The sequence below is a fragment of the Hippocampus guttulatus genome, chromosome 10 (assembly GCF_054856545.1).
Source record: "Hippocampus guttulatus isolate MCC_2025c chromosome 10, RoL_Hgut_1.0, whole genome shotgun sequence".
Classification (NCBI taxonomy): domain Eukaryota; kingdom Metazoa; phylum Chordata; class Actinopteri; order Syngnathiformes; family Syngnathidae; genus Hippocampus; species Hippocampus guttulatus.
Window position 1 is genome coordinate 11,338,649 of NC_141270.1, and position 19,250 is coordinate 11,357,898.

At 41.4% G+C, this 19,250-nt stretch overlaps 1 protein-coding gene across 1 annotated transcript; it reads right to left on the bottom strand.

Annotated features, from left to right (window-relative positions):
* Window positions 1-116: 116 nt before the first annotated feature.
* Window positions 117-18,976, bottom strand: foxn2a (forkhead box N2a). The gene is made up of 6 exons (XM_086122510.1): window positions 18,789-18,976; window positions 7,918-8,495; window positions 5,872-5,996; window positions 5,589-5,638; window positions 4,540-4,608; window positions 117-3,558 (listed from the first exon to the last, which is right to left on the bottom strand). Exons 2-6 carry the CDS (start codon window positions 8,479-8,481, stop codon window positions 3,134-3,136), a joined length of 1,233 nt encoding a protein of 410 aa, XP_085978636.1. The 5' UTR covers window positions 8,482-8,495; window positions 18,789-18,976; the 3' UTR covers window positions 117-3,133.
* Between the last annotated feature and the right edge of the window lie 274 nt (window positions 18,977-19,250).

Below are 19,250 nucleotides of genomic sequence, written 5' to 3' on the forward strand. Positions count from 1 at the left end.
CTATGATTAGCTTATACGAGTGCTCTGGCACTCACAGCAGGTGGCAACATTGATCAGGAGCAAGTGTAGACTACTTACACACTGGTGCCACACCAAAAAAAAAGTGCTCACTCTGCTAAGAAGAACAGTTTTTTTTTATTAATAGTTTTGTAATACCATATATAATGCAATTGCATATCTTTGGCGAAAATAAATCTTATAAACATTTTATCAACAGAGGTTAGCATACAAAAACCAAAAATGTGTGTCGTTCCGAAAGCCATGGCAGACACAAACTGATACTGGGCTGGCAGTTTTTTGTTTTGTTTTGTGTTGTTTGATTCTTTTTTTTTTTTTTTTTAAACCAATGCAACTTAATCATACCCATACAGGAGCTGCAATATTCTCAGAAAAACACGTGACCAATATTCAATAAAACCTGACAAGCAACAGAGCAACCCGTGTCATGTGTGGCATTAGTCTTGTGGTAGCCCTACATGCTGTGTTGTTTCACTGAGAGCAACAGAACCTTCCTTTGACAAGTGCTACAGAAAGAGTGAGTGATAATTCTCTTTATCGGTGTGGCAAACCTTTTGGTGTTTTGGGGGCCAATTCTCTTTTTACAGTGTTCACTGAGGGCCATATCAAATTTGTGAATAAAACTGATCTTAAAATCGAACAAATGTACCTTAACACATACCACAAAATATATTATCTATGATGAGAATTTGTTTGTTAAATATTATGGGCTTCCTCTGAGGCCTTAATTGCTCTCCGGAGTCTGCGGCGACACGAGCAGCCTGGGGACTGCATTGGTCAGTCTGCTCCAATCTTCAGTGACAATCACAATAATTCAAAATTCTTGGAAGCATGACCGACGAGGGGCAGTAGTCTTGTTTTAGTTAGCTGAAGTTTAAAAAAAAAATATATATATATACGTGTGTGTGTGTGTACACATGAAGACAAAACGTAAAATGATTAAATCGGAAATTCTACAGCACAAGAGGGAAATGTGACATTTTGCACCACCCCGGTTGTACATCCATTTTGGCAGCAAAAGAAGGGTTCTGCATGAAAGTTGATTAACATTTTATATCCAGGCTAACAAAAATCAAAGAAAATCTGGCAGTCATAGTTAAATTTCCAAAATAAACACAAATAAAACACCCGCTCTATGGACCACAGGCAAAAATACTTAATCAATACAACACAATCAAAGAGGGAAAACAAGCCACATTGCTGTGAAATCAAAGCAGAGCAAGACAAAAATACTTCTCATGTGAACAAAGGAATTAAATGTGCCTCGTCATTCCTTTCAGAAGACCAGTGTTTGATGGCGTTCCCACCTGATAAATTAATGTTATAAATAAGGTAACGATTCATGAACAATTCATTTGTTCTTCTTTCACAGCAAAATAAGACCAGTGTATGCAAGAATTACCGTACATCTGCAGCTTATTCTGCTGAGAACAGATCCAACCATATAGTGGTCAAAAACAAACCAAAAAAAACAACAACAAAGGATTGGTTGCGTCACTACACCGTCCAGAGTCCGCTCACATTTCCTGTCAACGGGTTTCTGAAAACGGGGACGTCAAGTCATGACGATCCATCTATAACTATATTGTGGCAACAGGGAAACATAGTGACTATGGCCCCTTGCAGTTTTGCATCAGTGGCACGGTAAAATGTTTGGCACCGCTATACTTGTGGCCACTAATAACACAAGGTGGCACTTTTATTCATTTCTTTTTTTTAATTGTGTGGGATGAGATGCTATTGTGCATGTCTACGCGTTCCTCATACGGTGAAGTACTTTTGATTTCAAAACCCAAATAGAAATGTGGCTAGCAACCTCCCACAGTAAGCCGAATGTCATCAGCTGACAGTAAACACCACAATTCACAGCTTGAGGGAGTTTTGTACTTCCTTATTTTGTTTCAAGGAGGAAGAGCAGCGAGAGGAACACACGTGGCAGAGCGGAAGTGAGGACCAATCATGAGTGCCGCGCACATCTTCATAAGGATTCCAGTTATAGGCAACCATGACCGTACAGTCACGTTCATCATGCTTTAAACAAGCTCGACGGCAACTCTCTCCCAAATCAGGCCTTCTACTCGACTTTGACAAGGAATAAACTGCAAAAATGGTGCACGAACCATGGGTTATTTACCACTCCGTCCACAAGGTTCAATAACACAACAAGTAGAGCAGCATGGCTACTTTTCTTCGTATAAGAGTAACTTAGCCACTTGTCTCACCTTCGGTTTGGACTGAAGCAAACAAGACACTGAAAAACAAGTAAAAGCTGTCGAGGAAATCCTATGCACACACAGCGAAGAGGCAGATGTTCATTTAACACACGCCTGTGCCGTAAAGGTCAAATACAAGTGACTGGCAGACCAAAACACAGCAAAGTTTGCAAATAAAATTTGGCAGTGGCAGAGGAAATACTAATCCCACATTTTACTAATCCTTATGTTTATGGCAGAACAAGAGAAAAACGCTAGCTCAATCATTTGCTTAGTTGCAGGTTAACTAGCATCTCTGGGGTGGAAAAGTCGCAATATTCAATGACGTGGAAAAAGTTAAGGTTGTGGATTCATTATTGCATCTCTCACCAGAGGTGTAGAGCACACGTTTTAAAACCGTGCAATATTTTTCCTTTTCTTTTAGCACAAAAGAGAGAAAACTTGTAACACCAGGAGGTTAGATTTTGTCTGTTACAAACATGCACTCGCTCGCTTCATACACAGATTCACTTGGAAGAGGATACAAGTTTGAGGAGGAAGCATGCAACGCTTTGAGTTAGAAAAACCTTTCCCATTTTTACAGGAAAAAGAAAAATCTTGAGTCACCATCGTCTATTTCGACAGAAGCAGGCAGGTTATTTTGGATCCAGTTCTCCATAGCCCAGACACCGCCCATTTGCTGTGACCTCCCCCAGTTGTAAAAGTCTCTTTATGGCTTTGCTCTCCTGTGTGAACAATACTATTGCCATTTGATTCGTTGGACAGAATATCGCAAACAAACGATTGAGAGGCTCAAAATGGCCAAAATACGAGATAAGGAGGAGGAGGCACACCGGGACACACGACTGCGGGGGGTCAGAGGTGAAGGTTCACAGGGTCCGGAGTCTGATGATGGGATCTCTTTATTTCCTGTTAAGTTTTGTGCTCTTGACATTGCGTTTGGAGCCCTCCGTGCAGCTGCGTATGCCAGCAAGGTGCAGCAAGGAACCGGCAGCTTCTTTAAGCTCCTCATCCAGCTCTGGCTTGACCTCCCGTCGCGGCCTTTTGTCAGCAGGCCGCATGATGGCGGACGGGCGTCGTCGTGTTTGGTTGGCGCCTCTCTCATCCCAGAGGTCGGAGTCCTCGTCGCTGTGGAAGCCCTCGCTGCCGGCGCGGCGGGACTGCCTGCGGTCGCAGCCTCCTTCATCTAAGGAGGACAGGGAGGACGAAGAAGACCGGGAGGAGCAGCGCTGCAGGGCGACACTGCTGTAGTTGTGGTCCTGCTTTGGATCGCTGCTCACCAGGACTGAGTCGGGTCTGGAGAGGTCCAGTGGACTGTCCGAATTGCCTGCCGAGAGCAGATGAAACAAAGAGTCTTGAGTACCGCACGGAGTAAAAAACAAGAGCTTCCAAGTCAGTTACTCCTAAATTAGTGAAATAATATACCTTCTAATATACATTGTAATTAGGAACGTGCATTTAAGTTGATCAGCTACGAGGAAAGATAATGAATGTTTAGGTTTTTTTCCCCCCATCTACAGTGGAACAACTTCATTTGTTCCAAGAAACTGTTTGAGAAACTAAATAATTTTTCCTTTCTGGGGAGGGGGAGGGGCGGCTGGCTGTCCGGTACCCAGCACACAGGCAGCGTGAGCTCAGCGCTTGCTGCCGTAACTGTGACCGGGCCTCCTAAGGGCATAATCACTTGGTCGTTTTTTTTTTTTTTTTTTTTTTTAATGTTTTACAACCCAGAAAGAGGGTTACGTCAGAGCAAAAAAACAGTAAGATACATATTTGTATGCAAACTATGTGACGTACCGACAAGCGAACAATGCCACTGCTGTAGGAGCAAAAGCACAATTAGCGTAAGTGTTAAAGGATCAGAGGATTGGAATGTTTTGAACTTTATCAATGTTTCAGTTGTATTGAGCAGAATAATGCTGCTTTGGAGAGGGTTGTCACTGTGGTTGTTGTTCAACTTCCCGTAGCTGATCTCATGTCCTTTAGACTGCAAATTAATTGAGATCAAATCAACAGCACATATGCTGTTGGCAAGTAGTGCACTCCATTTTGCCTCACTTACTTCAAGACCTCATTCATCAGCAAACTACAAAAGTCGTCATGATCAATTAATTCACTGCGATGCACAGGCCAAATTCTAATAGTGTAAATAATAATGATAACAATGAATACGTTAAAGCGAATATATCGTGAACACAGATGATGGAGGTGTCCAAATGAATCAGCAGACAAATAAAAAACACTTAAGCAATGGGGTGGAGGGTATGTGAGGAAGATGAACATATGGTTGCTTGTTGGATTCGCTTACATGGGTCAACGTGGTGCCCTGGGGCAGAGTTTAAGAGCATCATGGCAGTGGCAGCATCAATATCAGACTCTGGAAGAGGAGAGAACATGCATGATAGTCAGTCCTAAGGCGTGAGAGCATGGCAGCGGGGCGCTTCTGTCCCTTTAAGATTGCTGAAGCCCTCCACCAAGCAGTAAAGTTTGATATTAGTGCTGCAAAGTTCTTGATTGATAATTGATCTGTATGGCGCTGCTATTTAGCACCCTTTATTGCGGTACCAAGTAAAACAGTCCCCTGCAGTCAGTTGCTGACAACACGACAGTCATTTTTAAAGTCTTCTTTCTTCTAACAGCTGTATGACACAAAGGAAACCACAACATGCTGAACGTCCTCTACCGTTTATCCTGTTTTGTGCATTTAGTTTCTTGTTTGATTAATTTGCAGGTTACACTGTGAGGAATACCATTTACATGGCTGATGAAGCTATCGCCATCCCACCTGCCCACCCTGTGGTGGAATTGCAAGCCATGCCAACGTTTAACAGTTCCTAACACTACTTTGGCAAGATGAGCTCAAGTGTACCACTTGACGACTAATTGACCCAAAAATGCCTATGGAATGCATTGGACAAAATAAAGACTCATCAAAACAAAGCAGAGGATAAATTCATGCTTCTGATCGGGAGAATGCATCCGATCTTCTCAGACATGACAAAGTGTCTAAAAGCCTCACGGCTCACTTCTGGGGCTCTAAATTATTAATGATTACGGCAAGATTGAGTGCTCCACACTCAGCACCAGCGGAACCTCTGCCTGTTGTCAAGGTTACAAATCTAAGAGGCAGAGAGAGTGGGGAGCTTATAGCTGAGGCATCGAATGGACCACATGAGGCATCAATGACGTGAAAGTAATAAATCAAACTAAGAATTGCGGCGGGTGGGGCGAAATGCTGGATGTTCTGTGACTGAAATACACAAAAGCGCCACAATTGCGATATAATCACAAGCACACTACAGCAAAAGCACCAAGCTAAAGCATGTGAGCATACAAAGACCAAAAGCTCTGCCTCACCTTTAAATGAGCAACCTTGCAGAAAGAGATGGCGAGGGGGTGAGGAGGCACTGCAGGAGAGATTAAAGAAATAAAAATCATCATCAGGCTTAAATTTCAAAAGAGTGCTGATAGAACTAGACACCACGAGAACCAATCAAAATGAGACCATAAAAAGCATCTTCAATTTCAACGAACTAAACCCATTTAACTCAGAAATATGGTCCGGCTTGATGGCTTGAGAACAATTTCTTGCACCGTCACATCCTGTCACAATTTACTGTAGGGAACAATGAAGGGTCACCTGGGCGGGGAGGCGGGTGGTGTACAGAAGGCATGTGCGGCAGGAAAGTGCTGCTTCTTAAGGGCTTGGATCAAGTTGGGGCGGTATTCTGGGTCGACGCACCAGAGAGAACCTTTTCCATTGGCCTGCAATGATAGTAAAACAAAATGAGATGATCAAGAATTATCATCCAACCTTCCTTTATTTTGCTTTGGTTTACCCCGCTGTCTACAGCCAAACGAGTCTTTCTTCAATTGCCTTAACTGGCTAAGTAAAGGTGAAATAAATACTTTGTCAACGGAAACCTCAATCGTGATAATGACAACAAAACTTATTCCTGAGAAACATATCGGTCATGCCATAGTGATCTCCAAGTATACGTTTAAGAACACAACGTATGACAGTAAACATAATGTGTAATGTGTCAACGTCAAGTGACGACGTTAAAACCAACACAGACTTCCTTGCTACCCATGGTTTATTTATCTGGCTTCAAGCGGTCCATGTTATATAGTAGGATGAGTCATATAAAATAAAAATAATTATTTTAAGGCCAAATGTCTCCCTATAGAAATTGCAGCATTATTATTCAATTGGTATTTGTTACACTACCTCATGGAAAATAGAATTTAAAAAAAAAGACCACACGCATTGATTGCCATGTTTTCACAGCATTTCTCCTGGTGGAAGACAATCGATTGAACAAAGTTCTTTCACATGCTGCACCCACTGCTCCAATGGAAGCGATGAATTTGTCTGTTGGTGATGTGTGCGGGAGTGTCACATTATCTGATGGTGGTGTATTGTTGCCCAGTTTGAGGGAGCAAGCGAGGGAGGGCGGAGAATAACCTTGACTCACATTACCAGCCTGTCCCTGATGCAGGAAGAAGGAAATGTCACCATGGCAACGGAAACCACCAGCCAGTGTCATGTGAAACCGACGCTGGTCTGTCAGCAGACCAAGTGCTCACACTGTGCACCTGCATGCTGAGCGACTTGCGCTACTCCATGTTGCGACTCGAAGAGTGCGAACCTACGCCTATCTCCTCCGGTGGTGAAAAAAATAACACGTAGCCAGGCACAGTGCTGGCAACATGGGCTCTACCGGTCACAAGTCTGAACTCACACTGAAGCTCAATATGGCAAAAATGGTGTCCTTACTTGGATCGGCAGAAAACCGTTTCTATTACAAACTGGGCCAATTGTGTTCCAAGTACAGGTTTAACAAGGCTACTTGTTTTTTATATTAGCAAGATGACATAGAACAACGACAAACTCACAACACACAGGTTTCAAAGTGTTTTCTTTTTGGCTAAAGATAACAGGAAGGTAAACCGATCAGATTCTATCTTGCAATTTAAAGTCATTTAAATAATAACCTTTTTAGGTTATTGTCTGTACTACAATTTCAATCATTATAGAGGATCATTATGCCAGAGAATTACTGTACATCAATGTATAAAAAAAACACACAAAAAAAAAATCACTGGATCATTTGTGTTTTTGTTCACCGACTCCACAAAATCAGTTTTTCGAGAGCTTTTTACAAACGGTCTTAAAAACCAATATTTAAGTGTATTTAGATGCTCAAGACATTTTAAATATGAGTAAATACAGAGATAAAATGTTTTTTTGATTTACTTGAACTTCATTAACATTGTTTCATAGTGCTCTTTGATAAATGGTTCCTTAATAAACCCTTTGCCTTGGGATGAAACCGTGGGGAGGACTTTTCCAACCTTCATCAACTCAATTTCTGGGTCTTGAGTTGCATACCCTGCACGTACAACATACTGTGCTTTGTTTGCATTTCCTTTGTAGCTATGAACTGGATGAAATTCCAGTCGTATCGAAGTCGAGGATACTGTATCGCCATTATGTGGCAGACCTACAGATTGTCACATGAGCCAAACTATTTAGGGATTTGCTAAATAAATGATTTTGGCGGCTGAAAATAACTTGATACAACTTGATGTAACAAAAGCATGGTACAGTAGAATGATGCGATAAAATTGGATTGTACTGATCTGAAAGTGTGTCAAATGCGAAAGCAACTTGGTGACATACCTTTCCTAAACTCCTTTCGACCTTGCGGAAGCATTTATTCAGGGAGAGATTGTGACGCACCGAGTTCTTCCATCCAGTGGGAGCATTGGAGAAGTAAGGGAAGTGCTCTAGAATCCAGCCGTAGATTTCTTTGACGGGTAGAGATTTACTCGGCGATTGCTCAATGGCCATGTAGATGAGGAGTGAAAACGAAAAAGGGGGCTTGGACTTCAATGAGTCCCGCTCTCGACCCCTACTGTGAGTTGAGGCTGTGGACGAGGATGAAGTTCCTTGGTTGGATCCGTAGTCTCCTTCAATGTCAAAGAGCGGGCTGCCGCTGGGCTGAGCTTCGGGACCTCCCAACGTAAAGTTCTGAAGCAGGTTCTCGTGAAGCCAGTTGAGGTTGGTGAGTTCTTCATCTTCAGCACCTCCAGTCCGATCCACGCTGGTCGCAAGGGGACTGGATGCGCACTCCGCCTCGGGCAGTGTTCCAACTCCACAAACACCTCGAAGCCATGTCCGCTCCTCTTGCATACCCGGAATTTCCGTTTTCTTGTCTGGTGACATCCCAATAATTGGACCCATTAAATCAAAGAGGTCTGTAGAAAAAAGAGGAGACATAGCAATTAGGTTATATGTTATCAGTCAGATAGATGGTTTTTAAAGTTGCCATTATGGCAGCATTGTTTGCAACTTGCAATACTGGGCACACAGGGGTCTTGCCTTTGTTTTCTCAATCTTTCCTTCGAGCTAAGCATACTGTGGTCTTTCTTTTCCACCTCAACTGGACTTCCTAGGCCTTTGCCCCTCTCCTCTATGCCTTACAAGGACGGAGAGCCTCTTAGATCTCCACCCCTTGACTTTAGCCAAGGACTCTCAATGAAATCCTCTCAAGCAACTGAGCGGACTTGAGGGCACCACTCGTTGACGCCCACATCGTTTCAGGCGAGACCCGGTTGCTCGTTATGTGTAAATGAGAACGAAACCCGCCAATGACTGCTGGAATCAAACGACTGCCTACATCTTACAGCGGAAGGTTCTTTACAGACATTATGCATTCACATGCTGCATCAATCCAGTCCCAATTTATTACTTGCAGGATTATGAAAGTACGGTCAGTGCTTGATCGGTGCACTGCATGTGTCAAAACAGCTGAGTAGGAAGCAATCTGTGTGTTTCGTTATTTTCTTTTTTTTTTTTTTAATTGCCCATCGACACAGGGAAGACTTTGAATGATAATCTGAAATTTGGTGTGCCCTGAACATTTCTTTCTTACTGTGCCCTACATGATGATTAACATCTACTGTTTGTTTGAATGCATTCTCCCAACAAATACAAGTAAGCACATTGTACACTGTTGAGGCCAAGTGTACAAAGAGATTACTCTTTGGCTCAGTTCACAATAAGCTTTAAGTCTTGGGTGTCACCATGACAACTCCGCCATCGTTTCAATTATGAGCAGAAACCTCACAAACGAGAGTAGGAAAATGAGTAATCCATGTTGGTTGTCTCCATACTAATACTCGCATAGCGGTACAGGAAATGCCGCAGCACCTGAGTGTGGGCACCAGATGCCTCGGAGTGTGGTGATGGGTGATGCACTAAATGTGGACCAACATGGCCATGTAAGGGGACATATAATCTGTCAGATAGGCGTATCTTTTCATTTATGTGACAAGACAAGAATTGGGTCAGACTAAAGAGTGCTTACCCGGGAGAACGAGAGGGAGTGGATGCACGCACATGCATGAACATAGAGACTGAGACACAAATCACTTTGTCAAAATCGGCCAGTGAGAACAGGAGTGAAAGGAGAGAGGCATTAGCACATTTACTAAATTACCATTTAACCCTCAGTGGGTGTGGAGGAAGATACAGTAGACAACCCCAATTTTCTTTTGGGTGAGTCACGGGTTATTCCGGTTTTCAGAGTGCTTGCAGTGGATTTGATACCTCTGGCAAGGAGGTTATTGTTTCACCACCGTGGGATTGATCGATTAAATCTGGGCAAATTGCTGTTTACGGTTGATGATCCATCAACCTGTATTATTTATAAAGATGGGGAGGTAGTACACTGCCAAGGATGCTCTCATTTAGTTTTGATGACAATACATCACTTGATGATCCCATCATTTGTTGATTTTCGGCGGGATGTATGAACTAAAAATAATGAATGGGAAAAAAAACAATTCTTATACTATAGACCATTGGGTTATGAATTCAATTCGTTCAGTCACTCAGTTTGCAATCTGAAACGTATACAAATGGAGGTACTGTTTCCCATTGAAATGATAGAAAATGCAATTAATCTGTTCCAGTTTTGCCTTATCTTTATGGAGGTATGGTTAAAATAAATACTGCAGAATACAGCAATAAGTGAAATTGTCACTTTCTTTTTTTTAGAAGAAATCACACAAATCGCTGTGCAAAGTCTTCACCTTGAAACATTTTTGTACAGAAGATTTGGTTACAGCAAGACCATACAGATAGTCGAAAAATGTGTATTGCACTTGATACACCGAACGGCGCATAGCATACAGTAGGTACAAAGTAAACACTAACATACTTCTAGGTAAGGGTCACAAACCAGAGTGATTGCCCAGAATCCACCTTCGGATGTATAAAATCACACGGTCTGATGGATTGAAGATGACGGACAGGTATGCATCTAGCAAATGGATGTATAAGGTATTCGACAAAAAATGTTAGGGAAAATAAAATAGGGAACATTAACAACAAAATCAACTTGTTTTTTCCCCCCCAAATATGATTTCAAATGAGGGGAGAACCTATTCCCGGTTGTAGTGAGCAGATTAAAGCTGCTCAGAGCAGAGCCATTGCATGAACGTACCTCAACATGACAGAGCTGATATGATGTTGTTTAAAAAACTTGTTCCCGCGCCCTCCAATATCTTGAAGCCTCGATTAATCAATAAACATTTCCACAGAATGTCTGTCTAATGCAATGTGAATTTTTTCCCAATTTTTTTTTCTTCTTCAGCACAGAGTGAATCACAACTCTTACAAAACTTGAGGAACAAGATACAGTCTGTGACACAGCAAGGCAGGTCACGAGGCCATGAGAATTATCCATTTGGGAAATCAGAAAATCTCTACTCCAAAACAAGAAAGCAAAGACATCTTGACTTGACAGGTTTCTACTCTGAATGAATTATCAAAGATAGGCTGTGACAAGCATTTAAAGACTATGAGGAAAATAACATCCACTCTTCCAAACAGCACTTCTGACTAAAAGTAGCTGAGTTTCTAGGCTACATATCCCTCACATTATTAACTCAAGTAATGAGGCTGCGGCCCGGGGATACATGTAGAAATCTCAGAATAGACTCTAAAATGAAAGAAACTGGACCTAGAAAAAGTTGGTAACTCTGCTTGCTCATCAACAGTTATATCCTGATTGAGAATGCTACTTCCAGTCTAATCATGTCATGATTGTGTTACCCAAAACATTCCACTGACAAGACATTAAGGTGACAGCCAACCCACATAGCACGGGTGTGGCACACAAATTGTGACTACATTCTGTCAACATTTGTTTCACTTAATCCTTAAGTCATTTTGTCTTCATTTTATTCAAAATGTGCCACAGACAACAAGGCTCTGTACACATTCCAGTTTTTGTTTCTTGGAGAGGAAAATAATTCGTGGCCTGGCAAAATAGTCAGAACACGAATTAAACCTAAAGCACAAGAGTGCTACACCACCTCGCGATTAGTTTTGACCTCCCAGCTGCCTGAGAATGACTGGTGGCTCCATGAGGACTGACATTTGAATATGCAAAGAATCCAGGTAAATGGATGGTAGTCTGCATCAAGCCAAACACGGGAAATATTTTACCACTGTTGCATCTGGTCAATTACCCCTGCATTTGGAATGATTACACTTCACTCTTATCAAAACACTTTCAGAGGAAGGGGGAAAAAAATCCAATGATTAATCGTATGAAGAGTGGAACCAATGAGCTCGGTCTGCCTGTTGATTGCAGCTCATTGTTGAAAACACACCAAAGCTGGAATGGTACTGACCTGATGGCTCATCTGCAAGTTAAAATAGCCCTGCGTGCCATGAGCAGCATCATATTCATGTGCAAACAGGCAGGGCCAAACAGCAGGTGCCAAGGCAAATTTTCCCCCTTTTCAAACTGATCTTTTATCCTGTTAAGCACTTAGGCTATTCAAAATTGACACAAAGACATACAGCTGGCTTTAAGTGGCAGATCAAGCCATTGATGTGTCACACAGGTACATCAGAATGCAATCAGGCGACCGCGGCCGCGTCAGCGATGATCTCAGGCAGCGAATCTGACTTTCAGGAATCAGTTGCCACGGCAGCCTGTGTGGCGAGGGAAGCGGTTGGACTTATGTCTGTGCATGAACAGAGAGCTGATGTGGGGGAGATCAATACAGGCGGAAACTGCTGAGGCCAGCAGTCTAGTGCTGTTCTCCACAAAACCTGTCTGACAAAGAGGGCCGGGAAAGGAGGCGGCCAACCTGTATCACATGGTTCTATGACTAAGTTGCAGTGAGTGCATACTTGGCCTAAAGTTGCTCATTATATGCAACATAGGATTTGGGGGAAATACATAATTTCGGAACAGAGGGTTGAGTTTAGACACAGTTGAACCACACCCTGCTCAAAGCCATTAACTAAACCAGTCGACACAAACCAGTTACACCTCTTGGTACACAAAGGTGTGTTGCAAAACCCCAATGGCTGTTATTTGAAACCCTGTGTGATGTTTCTGACTGTCCAACGAATCAAACCTAAATTAGACAAGGGGAAATAAGTTGCTCAATGTGGATTAAAATAATTAAAAGCAGGGATACTCTTGCAGCACATTTTATAAAGTATTGAATTTATTTCATGTGTATTACTGAGTGATGATCGTACGAGTGAAAAAAAAAGCTTGCACACAGTAGCAATCAAACTCACACACAAAGAAGCAGTTGTTTTGTCTTCAACCGCCCCCCCCCCCATCATGTTTCTAATCTCTCAGTATTCACCTCGCAGTAACAGACGACCAGGAGGGAAGGAAACACCTCCTGCCTGTTGAGGAAGTCCCATTTTCAGAGAGCACTCACAGTTGGGCCAGCTCTACACCAAAAGAGTGAACTAGCGCAACAAGAGGCCAAACGTTTACACAATGCTAGCAAACACCCAAGCCCGTAAATGACACACAAGCAAATAAAAGTAACACAGGAAAGATTGAATTGGGCCCAGGCACTGACTTTATAGTCTCAAACTGCACTCTGACTCTAATCAGAGGTTAGTTTTCCAAAGTATAGACCTGCCTCCCAGCAAACATTGAAACCTTATCTTGAGGGTCATGCACCCGTCTGGTCTAGAAACCCTCCTCCACCCACAATCTCATATATTTCCAAATACCCTAAACAGCAGGCTTTGCCATACTATTTTCTTTTGGGCTGTTGACAGCTGAGGTCTATGTCCTTCGAAAAATAACATCCGTGTTTACTATCTATGTTTGCAGCACGTTTGCATGTTTTGGATTGAAGAACGACCATAAAGGTTAGTCAATGTGAATCATTGCAAACTTTATTGACCACGCGCACTGAAATTTTCCACAAAAAAAAGAGATTTTTTTTTAGATTCAAAATTTTGTGCAATTGTCAACTTTAAGACAATTGGCATTGGGTTGCTTGTCCGATGAAAATAAAAACTGTTGATGCCGCAGTGAAGTGCATAATCTTGTCTTGAGCGCCATTTACCTCTGTCAAAACCAGTTGTAAGGAAATCAAAACAATGCATTGTTAAATCCATTATGCATCATAAATATTTACAGATGATGATTTTTTTTTCTTACATTGATAACATTTTACCAGTTGCATTTTTGGTTTATATGTTACATCCAATTCATCTCTAGAAGTGCTTGAAGAAGCAAAATACTTGCACAAAAGCTACCGGGTGCTGCCTGGTTAGAGTCAAAGCGCTGTCAATTAAATGAACCCTGTTAATTATATCAGGGGTGATGAGACAAAGACCCATTGTTTCCCGTCTTCCCGACTACTCGGTTAAGAAAGCGGCCACATTGCTGCTGTCAGTGACGTGCGTTCTAATCAGCAGCATCTTGCATCCACCAGTCAGGAAGAAGCGAGGGTGGAGGTGCTACTCACAATCAAGTTCGATGTGCATAACTGAAGTGAGCAATGTGTCTAAGTATGACTTGTAAAGAATTTAATGAATTGACAGTTTTCTCCGGGTTGGCTCTTGTCTAACACGAAAGTCAGCTCGCAAAGAGTCTTACAGAGAGGAGGATGTTGAATGATCCAAGAAAGATGTGACTGGTCAATTTAATATTACAGCATTAAATGTAATCCCTTTGTTAATTAGGACACATCATAGTTAGCTAGAATGTCGCTTCTATAATGGAATGTCAAACATAATTACAGGGTAGAAATATATCTATTTTTTTTTTCATACAGAAGCTTATTTGGTAATCAATGGCTTCGTTTGAGGAGCAATCTTGTCATTTTAACGAGCAATTTATTGTAAATTAATCCCTGGGACCTGAAGCAAGGGTTTTGTGTAAAAAATGAATATGACATAACGGGCGAGTTGCAGAGCTACAACCACTGAGTATTTTAGTATTCGACTGAAAATTCTATTGAATAATCACACATTTGCTTCAAATTAGGGCTATTGTTTAATATTTTTAGAATTGATCATTCCATTTATTACATCAATAAATGGAATGATCAGATACAATTTTAGTTTGCATGAAATGAAGCATTTGTTGTTCTTAATTACAGTTTATTAAACAATTGTTGTTCACTTGGCATTGTTTCATTATGAAACAAAAATGCAATATGCAAAAAGCAATATCACACGAGAGGGATTGATGTTGTAACTTGTCACCCTTTTTGAAGTGTATTCAGTTACTGGTTCGGGTGTTGTTTTCTAAAAGTGATTAATTAATTTATTAATTTATGAACCAAAAACAAACAAACATCACATCAACATCAAAGACAGCCGAGCCACGGACTCTGTTATTGGGACGTGGAAGGGAACGATAGGCATGAAGTGAACGGAAACTTGCGCTAGTGTCCGACTTCAGAAAGTGAGTCGCAACTGGTTGAGTTCAGAGTTGAACATGCACCTCAAATCACGACACCAGACTTCTGCTTTGGGGACCGAGACTCTTGATTGTCAACTGAGAGAATGTTGAGTATGTTGTGGACTGCATCTTGTGGACATCACACTATATAAGAGCAGTAAGAAAACACACACTTTTAAAGTTGTTATATGGAGACAAGATGTTAAAAATCTAGGGAGTTTTCAAATTCAGAGATTCCACTCCCATTCTATGACAGACAAGGTCGTGATGCCTTATTGAGAAACTAGTTGTGATTAAAAGCTGCAAAAAAAAAAAATCTAAAATCAAATAATCAAATACACAAAATGAACATACCTTTTAGTGTCTGAAATGTTTATAATTATTTCAAGTACTCCTTTTAAACCCAGAATGGTTTATCTAATCATTTAATTTCAAGCGCTCAAATCCTTGTTACAAATTATGGTGTACGTATTCACAAAAACAGATTTTAAAAACTAGAATAGTCATTTTACTTTTGAGGAAATGTATTAGAAATCTATACTATATATAATTTTCATACACTACACATGATAGACTGGGTTCGGGAATCAGAATGAGAAATATCTGCTTTTCTAACAAATCTAAAACTCTGGTTAGTCACACGCCTACAAAGCACATGGTGGATTTTAGACGCAACCTTCCATTCACTTGGGGTCAGAGTACACAATACTGTGATAAGACTGATTACATGGCCACGCCACCATTTTGAATTGCAGTTCGTGTGCCACTTTAGCCTCAATAGGAACAACAAACAAAGAGTTTAGATTTAGCGGTCGTTTCCCCATTTGCTATATTTGATACACTGAACATGGTGAGCTGATTGAGCAGAAAGTGATCTCAGCCGTATAGTAGTACATGCATTTTGAAAATAGAGTCTAAGTTGGTCACATTTCCACACTGTTTGCATACATTCCCTGAGGCACATCTGCATCACTAATAAAGTAAAATAGTGCAACTGCTTGGAAGACTGAAACCAATAAGTATTCAAAGTTGTAAAAATTAAGTGCTGTTCCTACAAGGGATCCAGAGGAGATATGTTTGTTACCGCTGAATTGAGTACAGTGTTCTGATAGAGTAAAATATTCCAAACAATGAGTGCTCTGTCAAGGCACAGGCTAAGCAGAAATACAAAACGTGACTGTCCACAATCCAATCCAATTCAATTCAGAATCAGTACGTCTGGACTCTTTTCCTAATCTAATGAACTGCGTTCAGCTAGTGGGCCCACACTCCAATTTAGACCATTAAGCCACACGAGCGAAATGGTTCAGTCGGGTCCTCCATTTTGGTCAAGATTTAAATATCTCGACAACTTCTTGCTTGAATGACTTGGTCATGACAATGGTAGCCAACTCGACTTTTTCATTTGGTGTCATTTTATTTCAAAGGCACTTAATAAGCTTACTGACAACATCGCCATTATGTCACCACAGGCTGAAATGTACTGATTGACAGACAGCACTGTTCAATGAAATGAAGGACTCAGGGCAGCTACAATGTGTGCAGTCTGACAATCAAAAAAACGGTTGTGGACTGGTGACAGCCACTTGATCTGAATCAGGAAAATGTTAAATCATTTCACATTACTTTATGGAAGGTGAACTGCGATGAAGCCCTTAATTGAAATTCTCAATCGTGACACTAAAACTGCATGGAAGTTCCTGCCGTAGGTCATAAAGAGCCAATCATAGCCCTCACTAACAGTGACACACAAGGAGTCATTCAAATGGTTTGGTTACATTAGCAGTTTGCTCCCATTTCAAGTATGACATTTATTACAGATACAGAGATATTTTTCTTAAAGTGACTAATTTCACTGTACTTGACTTGCACTATACTAATAAAACAACTTCAACCCCCCATTTTATTAATTTCAGAAGATGTATTCGTGTTGTCATTGCTGTGCTCATTCATAAAATGTGTTCCCCGGTGAGCTCATTAAAACGTAATGCAAGGATACAAAACTTCAAAAGTAAATATTGAAGAAAATACAGCACAATGTGAAGTACACTAAATCCTCCAATTGGCTTTTCATTTTTGAAAAGCTGCTTGCTATTGTGTTACCTTATCAAATCTCATTTTACATTTAAGTATCCATCAATAAAGCACAAGACAACAAAATGAACGTTCTTACTTTTAGTAATCATGTTTCTACCTTATTAAATATTAGCGGGTTTACATTTCTGTCCTATAAGTCTTAAAACAAACATCAACATTTAGTAATTTAACAGTTGATGATTATCATTCGTACATGATTGGAGAACATCAATGTTCTCTCAACAACTAATGCAACCTAATTTTTAGTGCAGGCTTTTATTTCTGTTTCTATGAATTTTTAACTCATAGTAATCATTCCAACTGCTGTGGCCTCCATTTAAGGAATGAATTAAAATGTAAATGTTACAGGGCTTCACTGATATTAAAGCCATTGAGCATCAGCAAAAACAACATTGCAGAGTTCTATTTATAGTAATGAATGTCAGTAAAGTTAGCAGGCTCTCGGCTATTCTGGGGGGCAAGCGTAATAACCCGGCATTGGCCTCTGTACATACAGACGTGGAATACATGCAAGGACTACAAACAACAATGAAGACAACAGATGGTTGTGGCCATAGAAACGCTGGCTATAAAGCAATGGCAGATTGATAACATCTGCTTTTTTATGTTCATTTAGCTTTATCTCTCTTTGTTTTACATTCTATTTATCACAAGGTCTCTAGCAAATGTCAAAATAGGTTTAAGTCAGTCTGAACATTACAACATATTTTTCCCCAAGAAAACCTCATTTGCTGCAGCAAGAAAATTAGTGATGGTTCCAGTTCGTATGGTGGATAAACTACAGAAGCATTACATAATGCTAAGTGGACTATTTTGTAACTGCAACATTTAATGGCATTTCCAATAACACCAGTCTCTCTTGAGTGGCAATAAGAACAATTTTTGCATTCAGATATTGGCTATAGAAAACTCAGTATATGGGACATGGTGACAACCCATTACAACGTGCTCGGTTGATGTAACCTCGCGTTGTTTGATCCCAACGAAATTAAGTGACATGTTATCATTATAATTAAGTATCACTTGTATCAACTTGAATCGCTGTATGTTTCACGGTTGTTGCGAAAACTAACCGCTACCACATAAAACAAATACGGTTGATGGCCAATACTTGGAGAAAAGGGGAGATGAATCACCACCAACCACAGTCACACACAACGTGGAATATGAAGTTACGCGCAGTGACGTGCACTGTTGCACAATACTTCCCGACAAACCGGACTCGTTACCGAGTAACTTATCACCGCTTAACAACTATTTGGTCAACTTTACCATGACTGAATGCGCTACGTTCCATGCGTTAGCTCACCCAGTACAGCAGCCACGAAGCGAAGTAGCCTTAGCAGTCGCGCCGTAGGTCAGTGAGGGTAAATCCACCGCTAGCGCTAGCATTGTACAACTTGAAGCACTCTATCGATTTTATGTCGATAAACGTGACACAGCCAAGAATAATCAGCGGCAAGCGCACAGAATGAAAGGGTGGCCACTTGAACATTCCAGCTGAGAAAGCAGAAGGGAAGTAACGTTAGCTAGCTGCCTGCCACATGCCGTCGCTTATGGTGCCATGCTCGCCGCTCTGAGCAAAGTCACTTGACCACGTTTACTTTTAGCTTGTTCCGAAACGCAAGCCTCGCAAACATGATCCAAGCGCACACGGACTTAAAAATCCAGGGAGGAAGGCGGAGGAGAGCGGGATACTCACAATCATGTACGTCGTGTCTCGGTGCGGTGTGTTTAAAGACGCGACAGTACTCAGTTTATTCGGATATCTGCCTCGCACAATGTCAGAGATCAGATCAGCAGCTGCTTCCTCCATGCACGCAGCGCGCGGATCGCACAGCGCACAGCAACGCTACCAAACCCCTAGCCGTAGTCATGGCAACACAGTCACTCCAGCCAATCACAGCCCCTCCCCTCCTATCTCCCCTGGCAACTGCCGCAGCGAAGGGGCTCCACCAGCGCGCACGCTATCCTATTTTGCATCGCCAAATGGGCTTTCACTTTTTTGTAATCTCCTTCTATCTTGGTAAAATAGATTTAAACATAGAGATAGAGGTATTATTTTAGCACTGCACTACTAACAGTGACGGAGACGCCGGGTGGCTCGTAGAGGGCGTTTAAAGTGAATGTTGTTTCGGCGAAACAAACACCTCGGGGCGGGGAG

Coding starts and splice junctions, on each gene's coding strand:
- foxn2a (XM_086122510.1), bottom strand. CDS start 8,481: ATGGGTCCAATTATTGGGATGTCACCAGACAAGAAAACGGAAATTCCG. Junction 5,997..7,917: donor TCGAAAGGAGTTTAGGAAAG/GTATGTCACCAA, acceptor CTATCATTGCAG/GCCAATGGAAAAGGTTCTCT. Junction 4,609..5,588: donor GCAAGGTTGCTCATTTAAAG/GTGAGGCAGAGC, acceptor CTCCTCTTCCAG/AGTCTGATATTGATGCTGCC.